At 44.7% G+C, this 19,771-nt stretch overlaps 3 protein-coding genes across 3 annotated transcripts in view; 1 reads left to right on the top strand and 2 right to left on the bottom strand.

Moving 5' to 3' along the window:
* The window catches only part of WDR3 (WD repeat domain 3), a 23,177-nt gene extending 8,650 nt beyond the window's left edge, over positions 1-14,527 (bottom strand). Inside the window, exons 1-18 of the mRNA XM_080576925.1 lie at positions 14,267-14,527; positions 13,432-13,641; positions 12,576-12,694; positions 10,519-10,597; positions 10,069-10,167; positions 9,496-9,606; positions 8,377-8,478; positions 8,162-8,259; positions 7,122-7,220; positions 6,559-6,789; positions 6,226-6,319; positions 5,476-5,577; positions 3,426-3,511; positions 2,848-2,983; positions 2,103-2,159; positions 1,433-1,533; positions 812-923; positions 563-697 (exon numbers count right to left, since the gene is read on the bottom strand). Of these exons, the coding sequence (XP_080433051.1) occupies positions 563-697; positions 812-923; positions 1,433-1,533; positions 2,103-2,159; positions 2,848-2,983; positions 3,426-3,511; positions 5,476-5,577; positions 6,226-6,319; positions 6,559-6,789; positions 7,122-7,220; positions 8,162-8,259; positions 8,377-8,478; positions 9,496-9,606; positions 10,069-10,167; positions 10,519-10,597; positions 12,576-12,694; positions 13,432-13,641; positions 14,267-14,437 (2,142 nt within the window). The 5' untranslated portion in view covers positions 14,438-14,527. The remainder of the gene's footprint in view (positions 1-562; positions 698-811; positions 924-1,432; positions 1,534-2,102; positions 2,160-2,847; positions 2,984-3,425; positions 3,512-5,475; positions 5,578-6,225; positions 6,320-6,558; positions 6,790-7,121; positions 7,221-8,161; positions 8,260-8,376; positions 8,479-9,495; positions 9,607-10,068; positions 10,168-10,518; positions 10,598-12,575; positions 12,695-13,431; positions 13,642-14,266) is intronic.
* Positions 14,465-19,771, top strand: part of GDAP2 (ganglioside induced differentiation associated protein 2) — a 23,777-nt gene continuing 18,470 nt past the window's right edge. Inside the window, exons 1-3 of the mRNA XM_080576930.1 lie at positions 14,465-14,604; positions 16,328-16,576; positions 18,147-18,286. Coding sequence (XP_080433056.1) covers positions 16,401-16,576; positions 18,147-18,286 — 316 coding nt within the window. The 5' untranslated portion in view covers positions 14,465-14,604; positions 16,328-16,400. The remainder of the gene's footprint in view (positions 14,605-16,327; positions 16,577-18,146; positions 18,287-19,771) is intronic.
* The window catches only part of LOC308188170 (uncharacterized protein), a 39,168-nt gene continuing 35,985 nt past the window's right edge, over positions 16,589-19,771 (bottom strand). The window contains exon 5 of the mRNA XM_080576931.1: positions 16,589-17,323. Within this exon, the coding sequence (XP_080433057.1) occupies positions 17,307-17,323 (17 nt within the window). The 3' untranslated portion in view covers positions 16,589-17,306. The remainder of the gene's footprint in view (positions 17,324-19,771) is intronic.

The raw sequence follows: 19,771 nt of genomic DNA, 5'->3' as shown, positions 1-19,771 counted from the left end.
GTAGAAGGGGCTTCTTGTAACATCCCTGAGCTCTGGGGCCTGACACTAAACAGAACGGGCTTCTCGCGCTTGGAAAAGGGGAAAACAAAGCAGAAGGCATTTAACAGGAGCAGCACTCTCCATCACCCCACAGCAGCCACCTGCTCAACTGCCTCCAAAACACATTTGAGTGGAAGACAGCACAAGAGAATAAGAGATGCTTGAAAAGGAGCTTGAAGGATGAAGCCAGCAAAACTGGAGAAAACCACAACTACAGAGGAAAACCTGGGAAGCAGGACAGAAGCAAAGCAGAGGGCAAGTTAGCCAGGCATCTGCAATGCAGTACAGACAAGAGAGCACCAGCAACATTTGCAGTGCTGTCTCCAGACAGCTCAAGGCAACAGTCCAAGTGTGCAGAAGATGGAAATCAACCTTGGCACCTCAACACCAGGCTGTGGTTAGTGAGAAGCAAGTCTGCCAAGCGTGGAGCCAGACTCTTCCGCAGTGAAAAATGAGGAATCCGCCTGCTGGGGAGAAAACAGTTCTGGAAGTTGTTTTTGGCAGGAAAAAATGCAACTCTCACCATCTCCCTCTCCTCTTCCAAAACAAGTGGCTCCCTTGTCCTTTCCCAGAGGCGCAGGGACTTGTCATGGGATGCTGACACCACGTAGTCTCCATTGGGACTGAGTGCCAAACACCATACCTCCTGGTGATGCCCCTACAGAGTAGAGAAAGGAGGCAAGACATGAACACCACACAGCTCCCACTCCTGAGGAAAGTGCTGCTCACACAGGGATAACACTTCCTTTCAACAGCCTCCCAGACTTCCTACCTCCAGCGTCTGGATGTGCTCAAATTTATCTGCATCCCACTGTTTAATCTTGTTGTCCTTCCCAGCTGTGAAGAAGAGATGAGATTTGGCCACAAACTGGAGATACATCACACTGGGAGGGAAAAAAATAGGGGAGAAAGGAATCTCAAAATACATGTGTGTACAGCAGAATATTCCAAACCCCTGTAGCCCTCATCACCACCTGTCTCTGGAGAAATGCCTTCCGACACCAGCCCCCACTGTAGCCACCATGTTCTCCAAGGCAGAGTCTGGCCTGGGACAAACAGCACCAGCTGCTGCCGGAGGGCAGGAGCACCCCATGGAGCCAGTGAGGTTTGCAACAAGAACGCTGTGAGCCCAGCTGCTACCAGACAGCTCTAGCCACACTTGTGCTTGTTGTGGCCCACTGACTGGGACTATCCATGGAAAGCCCAGCTCATGGGCTTGGTGCTAATACAAGGGACCTTGTAGGAAAGGTAGCCAAAGGCTCAAATTCACCCATTTGGGGAACACTACTGATGACTTTTCCCCAATATGCCGGGCAAAAAGGTCAATGCTGGATCACAACCCCTTGAAGACAAAGCAGCCCACAACCCAGAGATGCTGTGGGATTTGACTGACCTGTCATCATGGGCAAAGAGAGAGCGGTGACAGTCCCCAAAATCCAAGCCCCAAATCTTCACATTCCTATCAGCAGAGCCGGTAGCAATTAGAGCCCCATCCTACAGAGAAATACAGAGAAAAAAGGTGTGGGCAGCTGGCTGGCAGCCCTGTGAGGAATCACCAGTGAACCAGTGACTAAGCAGTGCCAAGGCACTGGCTCCTGAAACATCCCCTCCTGATCCTTCCATCTCTCGCCTTAGGGTGGCACATCCTTGTTGTACTGGCACAGCTCATGGACAGTACGCAGACTTTTCTGAACCTCTGCAGGCATTTAAGACCTTAGCTAACTCTTGACGTTTTTGGCTTCCAATGGGCCTCATTTCAAGACCATCCCAGAGCAAGACACAGCCCAAGAAGGAACAGGCACGAAGAGGCTGCTCCAACTCAGCACCTGCTCTGTGCTCCCGCTAACAAAGAATTCAGACTCCACTCAAGTTAGTAACTGCAGCAGAGAGTGCACAGAGATCAGGAGGGGCTTGCTGTGTCCCATCAAGAAACTGCTGACTAGGTCAGGAGCAAGGTGATGAGAGCGTTATCCCGGCAGCCCTGCTGCCAGCAGAGGTTCTCACAGTCATCAACATCACCACAGTCCCACCTGCAACAGATGCACACCCCTAATGATACTTACATAGGAGATGTCCATGCACAACACTGGCAGCTTGTGTCCGTACAGAGAGAGGAAAAACTGAAGGAGAAGAAAGATGTCTTAGTTAGACATGCTGGGAATGGCTGTGTGAAAATGTCAAGCTCCTGGCTAGCTCTGCTCTGCCTCAGGACGCCTGTCTTTCTAGCACCACCCTGCCTTCGCTCTTGCTCTGAGCACAAGTAGCAGCAGGATGTTTTTGCAGAACTGCGATGGGGCGTAAGGAGACAAGCAAACTGAGCTAACTGGTTCTATCACTGCGTATAGAGTTTCTCTCTGTTTCACTTTGCATAGCTGTCACTGTTGGTCTTCCTTTTGTCATTTCCCTAACATTCATGTGCTAATACACAAATCACAAAACCACCACATACTGCCTCAAACTGTATGAGGAAGATTCTCCTCCTCCAGGATTTGCCTGTGCTATGCCCTATTTAAGTGCCACGTGTAACACTGATCCATCTCCACCCTTATAGTGCCACGCGGCTCTGGCACACCATCACACCTGCCAGGTTAGAGTGAATCTAAACCTGCAGGTTTCACAACCCTTTCCAAATCAAACATTTTCTCCCCAGTGTGGGCAAGCCAAGGCTCTGTCAGTTTTGTTGGCAGGCAAGTACCTGACATGGAACACATGGTCTCTCTTTGATTTTCACTAGTGCCCTGCAATAAACAGGCACTCGTCCAACATATCCCTGCCCTGCACAGCCTCACAGCCCATATGGTCATGCACCTTGAGTGTGTCAGTGTAGAAAATCTTCACAGTGCAATCCAGCAAGGAGACAGCCAGCAGTTTCTGGTTGGGGCTGTAACGCACACACAGAACATCTTCGTCCAGCTGCAAGATGCGCACCTCCTTCATGGACAGCCTGGCAACACGAAGAGAGAAGAAACACAGTTGTTATCCCAAAGGAACAAACTGGGAAGAAGCACGAATACAACCTCTACAACAGTTAATCTTAACATGCAGCATCTTGTTTCTCATCAGGACTTGAGGAAGACAGTATTGGAAATGAGCACAGCACTGCAGGGTGACAGACTCCACTGCTAAATTTACCACTTAACGAGCTGCAGACCCATCCTGTGATTAGCGGCTAAATCAGACACAAGCAAGGGACCACGACATAACAAGTTCCCTTCCTCAGCTAGGCTCAGACCTCCACAAAACTGCTCTGAGCTCTGACACTCTTCTCCCTGCATTCCATGCACATGTCATTGGCAATTCTTGTGGTGCAAAGCAAAAGCCAAAGCATCCATCAGTAAGAATGAATACTGCAGCTGAATGCAGTCTAGAACAGTTTCTTTTCTCACCTTTTCTGAACGCTGCTCTCGTCCTTCACAAGCTCAAACTCCCAGAACTTGACGCATTTATCAGCACCTCCTGTCACAAAACCACGCTGCAGGGGAAGAACAAAGTTAATGTGAAATCAGTTCCACCGTAACACAGAAATTCTTCAGACAAGGAACTGTCAACTACAAGGAGGTTTTTGAAATGCCTCACATTCCCACAGCATTAATGATTAAGAGGACACTGTGAGGAACACTTGCTGTGGTTGGAACACGCATTACTTATTGGCTCAGCAACAACAATTTCAAAAGCTCTGGCAGTCAGGTCTAAGACTGCAAATGTAAATCTGGACATGGACTGAAATTCTGGGACTGAAAGTAGTCATCTCAGATGTAGGTAATGAAGTGCACGTGTTTTGTGTGTGGGCAAGCTGATGCTCTCATTTCTGGATCACAAACACCTCACCATCAAACCACAAGTACATCCTTCTAAAGGGTTGAATGAACACTTTTATGTGAAGAACAAGGGTAAAAACTGCCCCATATGTTTTAATCTGCAGAGTAAATGAATCCAGGCAGGTCATTACTTGTTATGGCTTTGATTCCACTAAAAGCAACACTGTACCTTCTAGCACAAGCTGACCACTTCGGAAAATGAAGAAAAGCACACAGAAAAAAGAAAAGAAAGTGAAAAGTTGACAGAAACCAACATGAATCTGAATTCTGACAACAGAGGAAAAAACAGTATAGGAATAAAGAGACAGAAGTAGATTTCTTCAGCCGGGATAGCCAGGACAAACTCAGTGAGTCTGTGAATGTAAAATGGGAAAATAAAAATATAATTTCAGTAGCATTGACCATTTCTAGAGAGAAATGCAATAACTATTAAGCATCATGGTTCAGAAAGCATGTGGGTTCAGTAAACATTTCTCATCTGTTATGCTTAGGGAAAAGCCGTGTACCCTAATCACATTACAAGACTGATGAAACACTGCTCCAAAAACTCACAAGACTGTCAAAAAGCAGCTACCTGTGTCAGACATTTATAAATCAATGGTTTCAGATTCCCCAAACCTAAGGCTTTACAGAGCAGAATTAGGTACTCTCTAAACTGTCAATGTACGTTCTCAATAACTTTGGAAATACAATGGGAGATCCAGGAAGAAACTATTGTAACACCAGAATTCAGGTAAACAGGCAGGCCTATTTATTGTGAGCATGGGCAACAGAAGTGACAGGTGATCGCAGTTCAACCAAAGTAAACTTAATATCGATTAAAACAAGCTTAGGGAAAATTAATGTAATGAAAATTATCCTTTTCCTTAAAACTAAAGCTGCAGTTCACAGAATCACAGCATCATGGAGGTTGGCAGAGCCCTCTGGAGGCCATCTGGTCCAAACCCCCTGCCACCAGCAAAAAAAAAAAAAAAAAAAAATGTAGTAATGTAAAAGGTACCACAAGAACGATTAAGAGCCTGGAAAACACATCCTGCAGGAACAGATAGGAGAAGTCTAGCCTAAGCATCATCAGATGGATGGGGAGGGTGATATGGTCACTCAGCAAGAGTGCAACACAAAGAAACACCATGTTAACAGGATCTTTAATACAGCAAACAAAGGTACCAGCAAGTCCAGCAGCTGGGAGTTAAAGCTCAGCAAGTTGTAATTACAAAGCAGCAGAAAATTTAACAAGGAGGATAATCAGCCACTGCAGCAGGTTACAGGTGGCTGAAGTTCTCCATAGCCGGAACACTCCCACAAGACACATACTGCTGCACACACAATGTGTGGGGAAGCGTGAGTTCTCAGTCATACAGAAGCCAGATGAGACAACAAGGATGGCCCCAGCCAGCCCAAAGACTCACTGTGATGTGCCACGCAAACGCAGAGAGATATTTCATCAAATTGTGCATATATCCACAGCCCAAGTTCTTTGATGCTACCAGCTGCATCCTCCACCTCCCGTGATTAGGGGGTTCCCATGCTCCCACCAGTAGCACAAACACAGCACGATAGGAAGGAGCTACACAAACACACGTGCAACATACGATGCTTAGAAGAGTGGCTGAGATACCTGGTCTGGTGAAAGGGCAATGGACCACACTGCCCCGTCATGAGCATTAAGTGTCTCCATCAGACTCCCAGAAGCCAGGTCATACAGCTGCAGCTTCCCTGTCTGGGGAGAAAGACACAACAAAGAGGACAAAACAGCCCCTCCACATTCACAGAACACTCCAGGAACAGCTTATGGAGCATTAATCAGATCTGCAAACAGACCTTAGGTGCTAGAGAGGTCTCCCAGAAATGACAAAAAAAAAAATGGGTGAGACTCCAGCAGTGACAAAGCAGCCACGCATTAATGGAGAAACAAAGCTCCAAAGGTAGAGGAGAGCTCAGAGGAAATACTCCCAGGTTACACAATCCATAGGAGGAGTCAGGGCAGGGCCCTACTGACAGTAGAGGAGCTCTTGCTCCATTTGTGGGCTCAGCTGTCAAGGCTTCCATAGCTCCTCAGAGGGGAGCACACCTGTCATCTGTCTCCTGAACAGCCAGCTTCATTAGATGGCTGTCACACACAGATGGCCAGACTCCTGGTCTCTACCTGGGACTTCCCAAAGCCCTCCCCGGCTGTCCAGCTCAAGCCATAGGAGCTACATAAAGACTCTGGGAATAGAACAGGCACTGTCACTGAGGGTTTTGCACCTAAAACTGAGTGTTCCAGGTCAGGAAATGCAATGCATTTTCATTAAGGCTGCCTTAATGACGTTTTCGGAACATACTCCCGGGCCTGGGCAGTCAGGAGTGCAGAAGGGACACTATTTACCTTGGTGCCAACGATGACCTGCCGATCTCCTGGGACAAAGAATGAGCAAAGCGCGTACTCACAGTCCATTGTCCGGATGCACTGCAAGGTTGACCTGTGGACAAAGGCAGAGTCCAAAACCTCTTATCACACAAGATCTGGCCCAAGTGAGACACGCTCAAGATACTGTATCACCATACTGTTCTGTTTATTTCTTTACTTAAGGAACACACTATTTTATATTTCTCCATCATACCCTCTTCCTTATCACCGTCCCCCCAAACACAGCATCTCTGAGTTCTGAGAGACTGACATGCACAGGGCAGAGGGGACTGACACAACTACACGGCATACCTGTTCCAAATCTTTACGGACTCTGCAGATGCTGAGAGAATGGCAATGTTGTCAGAGCTAAAAGCCAACGTCCTAACATCACTGCGGTGGCCTCCAATGCTTATCTTGGATGCACGGACAGCCTGTGGGACTTGCGCTGACAGGTTCAGCACGTATGACTCAATGATGTTGTTCTGGAGCAGCAACACAACCTTCAGCTCTCCTTTTGGAGAGAGAATCATGTCAAACGACCTGTTTGATGAGACAAAAAATTAGAACTGTACACATGGGCCATAAGACAAAACGCAGGAGGGATCAAGTATCAAGAACAACTGGAAAAGGGGAGAATAGACAGAGCGCATGCTACAAGCAAGTGCATGCTAAGCCACAGAGGACTGCGAGAAGAGCACCACTTGGGACAGTGTGAATGGACTGGCAGATTATGGTAGGCTTCTGCTCAGCTCCAAGTTGAACAGACATTGAGGGGGAAACGTCTTCCACCTCCCCCATAATGAGCTGTGCAGAGCTCTTCCCAAGCAGCTGCATAACCACAGCTCAGCCTGTATAACAGGATTTCCACTTACTTGATTTTAGCGGAAGCTTTGATGTTAGTGACCCGCTGAATCTCCTCCTGCAGGCTCAGCTCCACATTCCCTTCAGGCTCCTCTTCCTCCGACTTTTGTCTACAAATGTCAGATAATGGAGGGGAGTCAAATAACTCAGCACAGCCAACACAGACTAAGACAGGGTCAGAGAATAAGGAAACCACATAGCCTGCCGAAAACAACTGCCTTGTTATCCAGCAGTGCTAACGCTTTTTAAGAACAGGGTTAGACAGTTAAATTCATGCTGGTATGCGAGCTACTACAGAGACAAACTGTCTCAAGGAAGGCAACCTCCTCTGGAAGGGAGCCAAAGCACTTGAACAAGGCACATTAGAACGGTGGATACGAAACAGACAACAGCATTGTGTTTGACGGGAAGATCAGCTTCTGCTCATCTCCTACCACTCACCAAAAGTCCTCATTCATTGCCAAAGTGAATCCAGTTTTACCTGCCCTATGCTTCAGTTTCTACCCTGGAGCCAGACCTCTCTCTGTGGGCTATTGTGAGGCATGCATTAAGTACCAGGCTACCCAGAGAGCCATTTAACACGAAGTACCCATTAATAAAGCTCTGACCTGTATCTCTGCCTGCTGTAAAACAAGAGATGAGGTATCAGTCACTCTGACTTCTCAGATGAAACTCATTCCAGTATGTCCTACCAGAGACTATTTGATACAGCAAGCAGTGTAAATATGAATGTCAGGTAGAACTGAAAGCTCTGGGGGGGGAAAAAAAAAAAAAAAAAACATTTTCTGCCCAGTCCCTTCCACACATTAGCTCTTTCTGCAGGCAAAGTACTCAGAAGGAATGTTTCTTGTGTTCTAAGGAAATTCCTTAGTCTCTGGGAGAAAGTAAGCGTTGCTTAGACATATGCCAAGGATTCACAAGAACAGTGCCCGCAAAACATCACAGCTAGCAGAGTCAGAATGACCAGCAGCTTTGAGTTCAACCACTGTGTCATGCTGCTTGAGGGGCTAACAGTTTTCTGGACACAGATAGCATCCTCATAAATTCTTACTTGGCTTTTTTCTTTGCCTTCTTCATTTTCTTTTCCAACTTCTTTTGGACTTCCTCTTGAGAAAGGATGGAGAACACTTCCAGAACAGCATCAGTTCCCTAGAGACAGAGCAAACCGTCATAGGCATGCAAAGCCTTGGCTGGCACTTACAAATATTATCCAAGGTCTCTCAGAGCCTCTTCTGCAACTCAATAGCAGAGCCCCCCATTACTTACATGGCAGGCCAAAATCTTGCCTGTTCGGTCTGTGGCAAGAGTAACTACTCGGTCTCTCCCTTCCCGCATGATGGATCCAACTTTACTGCACTTTAGGAGGCGCTACAGGAAAAAAAAAAAGAACCTTTGTCTGGAAGGTCAAGTGATATTCTCAAGCAAACTGAGAAACCTTCTTCAAAGGGAATTCAGGAGGAGAAGAGGGGGAAAATGAACCTACAGGGTCCTGGTAGAACAAATAGCAAGGATAATCTAGGGACAAAACAATATATAGCTTACACAGATGCTATCTCCTTTCTTTATATCTAAAATGCAAGAAACATACCATTGAAAGCCTCAGTGGAAAAATAACTTAATTCCCTTGGCAAATCATAGCCATTTAAGAAAAAAAGCTAATTTCTATGCTGTAAAGGCAGGAGAGTTCAGCTCCTCTGTCACAAGAGGCAGAGCAGGTAGAGAATGGAGACTCTAAAACCAATGATTAAAGGGAGAGAAATCCTCTGAAAGGAAGTTGGGAAAAATCTTGAACAAGGTCAGTTACCTACTGCAGCTACAAGCAGTTTGGAGTCAGAGAAAGACCTCAGAAACTTTCCCCAGAAAAACAGACTGGGTGAAGCCTCCACCAGCAGCACAAGTGGGAATGGCTTTACACAATCCAATCTCATACCACATGGTGCCACCCTGACCCCATGGATCTATGCTTCTACTACCGACCTGCAAAAGTGAGCATCAGCACTGAACTCACCAGCTGCCAAACAGCTAGTAACTACATCATTCCAACGTTGTTTAATGAAAGAGCTCTGCCAAGCATTAAACACTCCCTGAACCGCCCCTCTCCCAAACAGAGGGCAAAGCAACACGTGTACATGCTTTGGCACAAACGCTTCTGCTGATGTTCTGCAGATAAATGGGGCAGCAACTGTTGCTGAGGATGATGTTACGAAGCAAGACAAGAATTACCACATTTTCCCTAGCAGGCTAAATATCACACTTGCTGTATAAACTCAATACAGAAAAGCAATGTGTGAACAGCCCTCAAACTCCCATTGACTCTGCAAGCGGCACCATGCAAATGAATTACATATACAACATCCCACATACAGCATGGAAAAGTGAGCTTACCTCTTCAGGGCCCTCATCTAACTCTAGGGTCTCATCCTCTTCAGTGTTTTTTTCTGCTACAGGTGAAGACCCTTTGCTTTTCTTGGATTCTGGCTCATCAGGGTCTTTTACCTGTTCATGGACAAAAATCCATAAGGAGTAACTTAAACCACAAAACCTAAGGTGTTCTGGTTCCTGTTTCACTTGCACTTAGTGTCCCTGAAGGAACAGTTAGTGTACACAGCAAAAACAGTGGACTACAGCATGCCTGTAGGCACCAAATGCTCCATGTCCTCCCCTGCTTATCCCACAAAATTGTCTTCTCCAGCTGTAAGCCAGTCAGCTGGAAGATCTGGCATATTCCGGGAAGTTTGTTCTGGATGTTCTTGCAGCTTCACATGCAAGCTCAAAATACAGAAAACATCAAAAAGTCTATCCCAAGAGCAGCTTCTGGACCCCTCAGACAGCAAAGATGCTGCTTTGGCTCTGTTTCCCAGAACAGCAGTTGGATTTAATATGTTCTAGTCCCATTTTAGTCCAAAGACAAGCAGATGGATGGGCAAGACTGGGGGGGTTACAGAGAGAATATCCTACCTCTTCTTGGATGTAACTGATATCCCACACTCTCAGCTCACTGTCAGCAGTCCCAGTGATCAGACGTTTCTCTTCTGATATCAAAGCCATCCCCCAAACCTGTCCAAAGGCACAACGTGAGGAATTGGTTTACGGCTCCTTTGACTATCATAGCAATAGGAGAGCATCTTTAATTGATTTATTTAAATGGGAACCAAGAAGAAATTGGATCTAACTGGAATTTCCTCCAGGGACATCTGTATTGGAATTGTCACCCACTGTATATTGATGAGAGTTCCTAGAAAGTTTGAAAGCCTCTCATTTGCTCATCCCTAAAGCTTAATAACAACCAAGAATACATCAGAGTTCTAGTTTACAACCCCTGAAGACAGAAAAAGCACGAGGTGAGATGTGACATATAATCCAGAGTTCCTCCATCTCTACAGCTCTCTGCACGTTCATTTTCTTTACCTCAGTGCGGTGTCCAACCAGAGTTTTGAAGCAGTGCTGGGTGTCCAGGTCCCACCATTTCACCAATGTGTCTTTGCCACTATAACAAAAAAGAAAACCTCAAGACGTGAGGAAAGATTCCTAGAGCTCATGTAATACCATGAGCTTAGAAAGCTGAAGAAATACAATCTAAATCTAATACAATGTCATAAAATCTAAAACGTGCTGCAACATATCACAGATCAGCTGCTCAGAGTAGGAACACACTGAATTTCACAAGCTATGCAAGGACAAGAGTACAGCAACACAAAGATGCTGCAAAAAGGTATCTAGGAATTCATGAAAGTACTTCCTTCTCCAGATTCAGCTGCAAACCCCAGTGTCACATAGCCCCCTTTTTAGCTTATTTAGGGCAAGAACAATATTCTTTAGGGTGAGACCAATAAGTGCAAAGTGCTGATCAAATTCTAAAGGTGCCTTTCAAACTTCCCTCCACATTCTCAACCTGTGCATTAACCAGGCTAGAACGAAAGCAATCACCTTCACTTTGAACAGTGATTTGGAGCTGCTCCTCCCAGTGGAGAATTACAGCTGAACACAGTCCCTCAAAGTCCCTGTAGGGTTAGACTTTCTTGAAAACACATGTTTCTGGCTATATTATGCTAACCTAATGCTCCAAGAGCATTACTAATTTGAACATTCATTAAGATTCCTTCTGTTCACCCTACAACAATTAATACTTTTTTATTTTTGGTAACTTTGTTAGAGACTATTTTCCTCAACAAAATGCAAACAAATAAAAATATAAAATTTGTTGTTCCATTACTAAGCTTACTAAAAAAAAAAGTGATTACAAGTTATATTTATTGTTAATCTATCTCTTTTGTTACGCAGGAGCCAATGGTACTTGTAAATTATACAGATGAAAATCTGACAAAAAATTCTGCACACAAAGGACTGCAATAAGCTTCTTGTGGGAAAAAAAAGTCTTCTTCACAGCAGAGAGAGGTCTATCTGCTGAAAAAAATGAGCTAAAGTAGGGAAGAAAAACTTTGAATCTCCAGAATAATATGGTAACATCTCTACTCTGTTAATAAAAGAACTGAGATTCTTTATTTCAATTTAGCTACTGAGAGAATTAAGAAGCATTTCTAAAACTGATGTGCAAAGATGTGAAATTCCATTAGGAAAGAGGCATCATCTACCAAACTAACAAAATATATTCTTTTCTATTTAAAACAGAAAAAAAAAGCATGAGAAACTTGTACTAATTTCATACTGAACTGATTGAGTACACTTTTCTATTAACCTATTAGATGACATTAGTAAATAAAAACGCTGTTGATAGATATTTGAGTATCTTCTGTTAATTGATTATTATTGAAGGGATACAGTCAACGTGCTGGGGTTAATAAGTAAAAAACAACAAAACATCTATCATCTAATTAATTGATTTAATTACTACCTACTAGGAAGCAATCTTCCTGTCACACTGCTGCATGAATTACACATATAGAAGGTATGTCAACTTAATTCTTCAAGATAAATAGCAAAACTAGTTACATACATAATAAACATATTACTATTCATTGTTACGGTAATTTTAAGTTGCTGTATTCACCTGTAAGTTAAAGCCTTTCACAAACGCTACTATTCAGAAGAGCTATTTCCCTTCTCCTTACCACATCTGGAATTAAGGCAACAGATTTATAAAATGTGTGGACATGACAAACACATATTTTAAGACGCTAGCAGGTTTGAGACCTCATTACTCCATCACAACATCCTATAGGTCTCATATGTATGGATGGGGCTTTGGGCAACCTGATCTACTGGAAGGTGTCCCGGCCCATGACAGGGGGGTTGGAACTAGATTATCTTTAAGGTCCCTTCCAAGCCAATCCATTCTGTGATTCTATGATATAGAAAAAGATCAATCCTTTAGGCAGTAAAAGTACAGTGAGGCCTGAGAGCACAGAATAAAAACACAAATGGCTATAGCACGCAGGGTATATAAATAGCAAGTAAAACCATGGCTACTTCTCTCCTGATTTACCACTACACTAAGCTTGGCTCACCTGGTGACCAGCAAGTTCTTCTCCTTCAAGAAAAGGACTTGAGTGACAGCATCCTTGTGTCCTTTCAGCCGGTACAGACCGCTCTCGTTGATGACATCCCACACAATGACATCTGTATCCTGGAACAGAGAGTGTCTCTCCAAGGGACAAGCATTTGTCTCTGCAAAATGTCTACCTCTTCTATGATACTCTATTATCAGGGAGTGTAGTGTTAGGACAAGAAGTAATGGCTTTAAACTTAAAAAGGGGCAGATTTAGATTAGGTATTTGGAAGAAATTCTTTAGTGTGAGGGTGGTGAGGCACTGGAACAGGTTGCCCAGAGAAGCTGTGGATGCCTCATCCCTGGAAGTGTTCAAGGCCAGGGTGGATGAGGCTTTGGGTAACCTGGTCTATACAGAGGTGTCCCTGCCCATTGCAGGGGGGTTGGAACTGAATGAGCTTAAGGTTTCTTCCAACCCAAACCATTCTATGACTGAAAAGACTACCCAAGAGCATGCTTTCTCACCCAGAATTTGAATGTTAAGGATGATTGATGCAGATGATGATCCTTCCCTTGATGTGCATTCAGACCAATAAACACACCTCTCTTCTGGCTTGAGTCCCTTTTGTTATTTTTGACCTCACAAACTTCTTCACCTTCAACAGATCTGCTAATACCTCTCTGCTGCCCCTCAGCATTCTTCCAGCCCTGGGCTCCCCAACCCTGCTACTGTCTTGCAGCCCTGACTCATCTAACTCCTCAAGGCACATAACCCACCTAAAATACCAAACATTTTAGCTCAGATCAACCTTCTCCACAGAGTCTCTCTTTTTCCCTACTGTGAAAGGAATGCCCCCAAGATGTGCAAGCCTCACCTTTGAGCCAGATACCAGCCGGCCGCCGAGCTGGTCGTACTGCATGGCTGTAACTGCAGCCTTGTGTCCATTGAAGGTGACATTCGCTTCCCCGCTCAGGAGGTTGAAGATACGGATCGATCCATCTTCATAGCCAACAGCCAAGTGCAGCCCATCTGGAGAGGGGCAGAGGAACCTGACCTCCTGCTTGAGACCCTTAAGGATAAGAACCTGCAATTTTTAGGAGACAAAACACGTAAAGTGATGATAAATGATAAGTCAGAGCCAAAACACGTAAAGTGATGATAAATGATATGTCAGAGCCAAAACAAAAAGTGGTGATAAATGTTATGTCAGACCCAGACACTTAGCAGAATATATTTTGCGCTTCTACTGAACTTCCAACAAAGCGTTTCTGCATCTTTAGAAGTTAATTTTTCAGGTTCCTGTGCTAAATAGAGTGTAATTAACCCCATTTTACATAGCACACAGGAACTAGAAGTAATTCCTCACAATCAAACAGGAACGAGGCCTGGAACCCAGAATATATTTTGCACTTCTACTGCACTTCCAACTAAGCGCTTCTGCATCTTTAGAAGTTCGGTTTTCAGCTTTCTATGCTGAATAGAGCGTAATTAACCCCATTTTACAAGGCACACGGCAACTAGAAGCAATTCCTCCCAATCAAACAAGAACCGGGACACAGAAACCCAAATTCCTGCCCCTGCATTTTAACCACCAGAGAGCAAGGGGCTTTGCCCGAGGGCTGAGGGGCTGCCTGTAGGCGCACTGACCCATCCTCCCGTGCTCGGCCTTCCTCGGATGGAGGGAGGACAGAGCAGCTTTCCCACCTCACCTTCTCCCCCTTCCTCGCGTCCCACACGAAGACGTGCTCGCAGGCCGCCACCGCCACGCCGCGGCCCCGCTCGCCGCCCACCGCCACCATGGCGGCGTTGCCCCCGGCGCTGCCCACCAGCCCGAAGAGGGCGGCGGGCACGTAGCGCAGGTACTGCCGGCTCAGCCCCATGGCGGCCCGCACCGGCACGTTGCCGGTGGAACCGGAGGCGCGTCACAGAGGGCCGGGAAGCCGCCGGGGTGGAGCTGGAGGAAACGGAAGAGTGTGCAGGGGTGGTAATGCCCGCCCCGTTCCGGGGTGATGCCGCCGCAGCGGCGCCCAGCGGGACCCTCGGGCCTGTGAGTGGGGGCGCCGCCGACGGTGCTCGCCCGGAGGAGGCGTGGGGAGAGGGGTTTCGGGCGTGGGGGGTCGTGGCTGTTATTTTGCGGCCAGAAGTGTGCTGAAACGTGTCACGGGAGGGAGGGAGGGAGGGAGGGAGGGAGGGAGAGCCGCCCGTGTGCGGTCGGGGCGGTCGATCCGCAGCGGGGGCTGTGCCCGCGTCCTCGGGGTGCGGGGCTGCAGACCCGGTGGGGGGGGACGGCGCTCTGTAAGATGTCCGCCCGTGAGGGCGTCTTGGCTGGGTTTGCGGCTCGTCGTTCTGCATGTCAGCCCTGTAACCCGTGCGGGAGCACCGCCTCTGTCGCAGGAGGTCCCCAGGCTACAAAATTTGGGTGGAAATATCCAGGAGGAGCTATAACGCACCTCCTTTCCTGCTGCCTCTTCTTGCCGCCCTGCCTAGGCCCCTACCTTTGTCTGCACCTCACAGAGTGGGCTCTGATGTATCGCAGAATCATTAGCTAATGAATCGTACTGTTCTTGTCCATCTCTTTTCCCCCAGTCATCAGGCCAAAAATCTTATCTATACGCTCTTGTGGCGACTGTTGTTGTAGTATCTGCCTTCGTTAACCATCAGTTGGGGTTTTTGGCAGGGTTGGTTTGTTTCCTAGCTAGTAAATATATCTCATGTTTTGGAATTACCATTTGTAGATGCTGTTTTGTCAAAACCGTTACCGATGATGATCCTGTGAAAAAGGTTAAAATAACCAGGGTGCATGTGGCAAACCAAAGTTACATATGCGAGCCTATTGGTGCTAGTTTAATTTCCTAGTCTGGTTCAGCAGTAGGAAGGGAGATGTAGTTGCCTGTGTGGTGGTCTGTACTGGCAAGTGAAATGCACGTTTTGGGAAGCTCGAATCTCGATCTAACACCAGTGTTATTTTGGCCTTTTGAAAAAAGGGTCAGATGGCAGAGTTCAGTCTGCTTCAGTGTTTGAAGTTCATTGGCAAGCATTCAAATTTACCTCTACTTGTTTTTTCCCCTAAATCTATTTGGGAGAAAAGGTTTTGTAAGCGCATGACTGTAAAAACTGAGCCGTATTTGCAGTGCCTGAGAACTCATTGGACTTGCGGTTCAGTGTATTGGGCTGCGATACAGTTGTACAACTGAGTTGCACCGCTGGGATGGGGGCTTTTTTTTTTAAAGGTGTGATGCTGGATTTTCTTTTGCTTGTTAGAGGATTTCGGTTTGTGTTTTTCTGGTGGTGATGGTTGGGTGGGGGAGAACAGACGCTTGTTTTCTTTTGTGTTGTTTGTTTTTAAGCATGACCCAGGGCTAGACCAAAATATCTGAAGGAATAGATTGTACGCAGCCTACTGCAAACTTGCTTTTCCTTTATAGAAAGAAATAGTGCTTTTCAGAAAGGCTAAGGTCCCTTCTGCACTTGAGAGTTTGCTTTCAGCACTTTCAAAATAAGTCTACAAGTCAGTTGGACCAAGTTAATAGAGAAGGTGTTTTTTTCTTGCACTATCAGAGAAATCTTGTCTTACTACCAGTATTCTGTATTTTCATCATCCTTTGTCATACAGACAACAAAACTAGAGAAAGGGAAAGAGGTTGAGTTGGAAATAAATCTGTTTTTCTGTTACCTGTGATTGCATTGTAGCCTTGTGAAAGGTCTGATGGCTCCATGGGAATTATGTTCTGTAAACAGCTGTGACCTGGTTTGATTTTCTTCCTTTAAAGCACCTAGAAGACTCCATTGAGAACTGAAGTGTGACAAGTTAACGAGGAAAAAAGAAGCCGTTCTTTCCATTCCATGGATCCCTTGGGTGCACCTTCCAAATTTGTGGATATCGACAGTCTGCCAGGCTGGACTGATGTCTATGAGGCTAAGCAGCTGGATTCTCACACAAACCCTGTTGAAAAAGCTCAAGTTGATGTTAGATCACCTTTTCCATACAGGAAGGACATCAATGCAAAAATAATATTATGGTAAGTTCGACATGGTTCCAATGCCTTTGTCATCACCTGTCCATTTCCTGCAGGATCTGACTGCCTCAAACAACAACCACTGCTACAGGGTAAAGCCTTCAAACCCTCTTTTCTTGAATTGAGCACTACAGATCTGGGAAAAAAATAATATTTTTGTTCATGGGAAATCTGCAAGTCTGAGGTTTGCTCCATTGTAGGTTATAAATTACAAGTTCATAGACATTCCTTGATGCAGTAGACTACAGCAGTAACTCCTGCTGTCATACTGCGTATTTAATGTTAAAACCTAGTCAGGCACTTTGATACTTTTTTAATTTAGAACAAATATATACTTGCTGTCTACTTGTTTGGTTTTTTTTTCCTTTCTTTGCTGTCTTTACCAGTATTTATTTCTTTTATATGTTTCTTGTGGCTTGATTTGTTCTCTTTTTTTTTTTCCTTCCCTCCTCTTTCCATTCTGTCTTCCTGTCTCCATGTTTTTCTACCAAAATCTATTGATAAGTACAGTGTGCTCAGGTGAACTTACTCCATCAGTTTTTCTTTCCTGTATCTCAGATATTCAAACCTACTCTCTAGGTGAGTAACTCTGTTAATCAGTATGAAGAGAGGAGGATTTAGAATGATGAAATGCTGTTACAGAGTCCTAGAATCAACAGATTTATTGGGGGAGCAAATTAAGGGATCAGCCTGAACATCTTTCCTGATTTGTACGTGTGGGAAATAGGACTGTTCATGGATTTTCTGAACCTGATGAAAGAAAAAAAGAAAAGTAAAAGGTTAAACATCTTCTGTGAGCTGTGTTTGGGTAAAATAAATGTGAGCGATTTGAACTGTCACTTGAATCTCTCCCTGTGCTTGGGGATTGTTATTTCCCTTCCTATGCTGTTTGATTCCAAAATCCCTAATGACAGCTGCTGTGAAAAAAAGCAGGTCAGAGTTCTGCTGTTCCATCTTCTTTGATGTATCTCTGCTGTGTTTATCTTCTGCATGTCTGATCCTTGAGCAGCAGACTGAACGTGATCAAATTGTGGGTTCACAGTTCCAGAACAAAAGTAATGAAAACTTGACTGGCCACAATGTCACTTGAGATCTTTGGTGGTCTGAGGAACAGCAGCCTTAAGGTGCCCTAGATGGTATTCCTGCAGATAAGGGCGGGGAAATTGACATGTTTGAAGTTTTGGAAATAGCATGTCATAAGGAGTGTCGTCTTATCTCTAAGATATGAGAGAATACATATTTTTTTAATGCGTTATACCGTGCTGCTTCACATGTTCTGCGAACTGAACCACCCTACATAAAACAAAAACACTGCGTTATCTACATACACCCCTAAGTTACTGTTGAGTATGAGAGTTTTCAAGGAAATGAGGGGTTGCATGCAATCTCTCTTTATCAGTTGGAGACAGAGGATGATTCTGCATGGTGAGCATGTCAGGGTACACCACACTATGTGGGAACTGGGATACTGTTAATGCTTTAATTTATCATTTCCTTGCTTGTCAGCGTTTATTTGAGAATATCCTGCTTAATCTGATGTTTAACCTGCAATAAACTTTCCGTGTTTCCTCAGGAAAGGAGATGTAGCATTACTGAACTGCACAGCCATAGTAAATACCAGTAATGAGTCTCTCACCGATAAGAATCCAGTATCTGAAAGTGTCTTCATGCATGCTGGGCCTGACCTGAGGGATGAACTCCAGAAGCTCAAGGGTATGTAGCTGGAGACATTTTTCATACTGAAATCTGCTGTCCTTGCATAGTACACAGTGTGAGCTAAAATCAAGATGTAGCTTTTTCTTTTTTTCCCTCCCATGTCTGGCGTTAAGGTGAAATAAAGAGGGGAGGCTAGATTGACATACATTTCCTCCACTTTTGGTGAGGTTTGCTAGATTCTTTGTTAACGTGTCATATTGCTGATAATGAGACTTCTAAACATTCAGCTTTATTCTCAATGCCTGTTAGATGAAAATAAGTGTCTTTTTAATTTTGCGTCAGGAACCATGAGTTTATAGTTACCAAGGTCATACAAACGTCTGATACAGCTTGCAGTTAAAATTAAGATTTCCCACATGGCACTGAGCTGAATTTTGAGACCAAACTGATTCCTGAGTAGTACTGGTCACTCTCTTTGGTAACAGCTCTATCTCCTTTATCATGCAGTAACAAAATGGATAGAAGAAGCATTATATTTCCAATGCAGGTTCTCAGTGGCTTAAACTGCAATAGAACAGGCGTGTTTAGTTTTATAAACTCCCATTCAACTCATTCAGCTTGCCTTTTGTGAGTAAGCTGGAAGTAAGAGAGGAGGAAGAGTAACCATTGCATAGTAGAGGGAAAAGTCCATGTGCATCCTTAGAATGGAAACAACTGTTAAAATACAGCAAATGTTATAGAATAACTAGGACCCTGGTATGTATACTCACTTTTCTAAAAATAAACTGAGGGGTTCTTTCAGTGCATTGTGGGGTGGGAAAAGGGACATTTCAAGGAGTCCTTAACATTCAACATCTGTCAGCTTGTAGGAAGTTCTCTATAAAAGTTGGGCTGAGCTTCTTAAATTCTCTTTTACCATCCTGAGCTATATGCAGTTTACATCCTCCACCCCTGTGGTGACACTGATGTCTTTAATGTATTCTGCAGATGCGTGACTCCTTGTGATAGTTTCCCTTTAGTCTTGTGACAGGATCTTTTCAGAAATCAATACTTCTCTGATGCTCTACTGGCGTGTTATGTCGGGGAAGAAACTGGATTACAGCTTCGGCTTTTGTGCACTATTAATGAGTTTCACAATAGCAGAAACAAAGCTTTGTTAAGAAACTAGTTTATCACACTTTTTGTCGCCTCAGCCTCCTTTTTGTGCTCTTTCCTATTTAATTTTTAATTTTTCTTTATGCAGGAGAAAGTCCTTGGTGAGAATTAAAAATGTATGATCTTGGGTCTAAACCTGTAGATCGGGTGCAGTGGTGATTTTCGGTCAAGTTACTTCTACAGCTCCATATATTTCCATGTTTCATAGACTCAAAGAAAAAACATGATCTTAAAGCATGTGACATGCTGATCTTTAGAAGAATTGTGCTTTCTTTAAGGCTCAGCTAACATCTGTGTTCCTGGGAACAGTGTCGTTTTGATTAACACAGAAATACCACAGGGAGTAAAGGGAGGGATTTTTTATCACCAGATTAAAATAATAAGGTC

Source organism: Anser brachyrhynchus (genome assembly GCF_964034855.1).
Source record: "Anser brachyrhynchus genome assembly, chromosome: 1".
Classification (NCBI taxonomy): domain Eukaryota; kingdom Metazoa; phylum Chordata; class Aves; order Anseriformes; family Anatidae; genus Anser; species Anser brachyrhynchus.
Note: the sequence above shows the minus strand (reverse complement) of the source record. Positions and strands in the feature narration are given on the sequence as shown.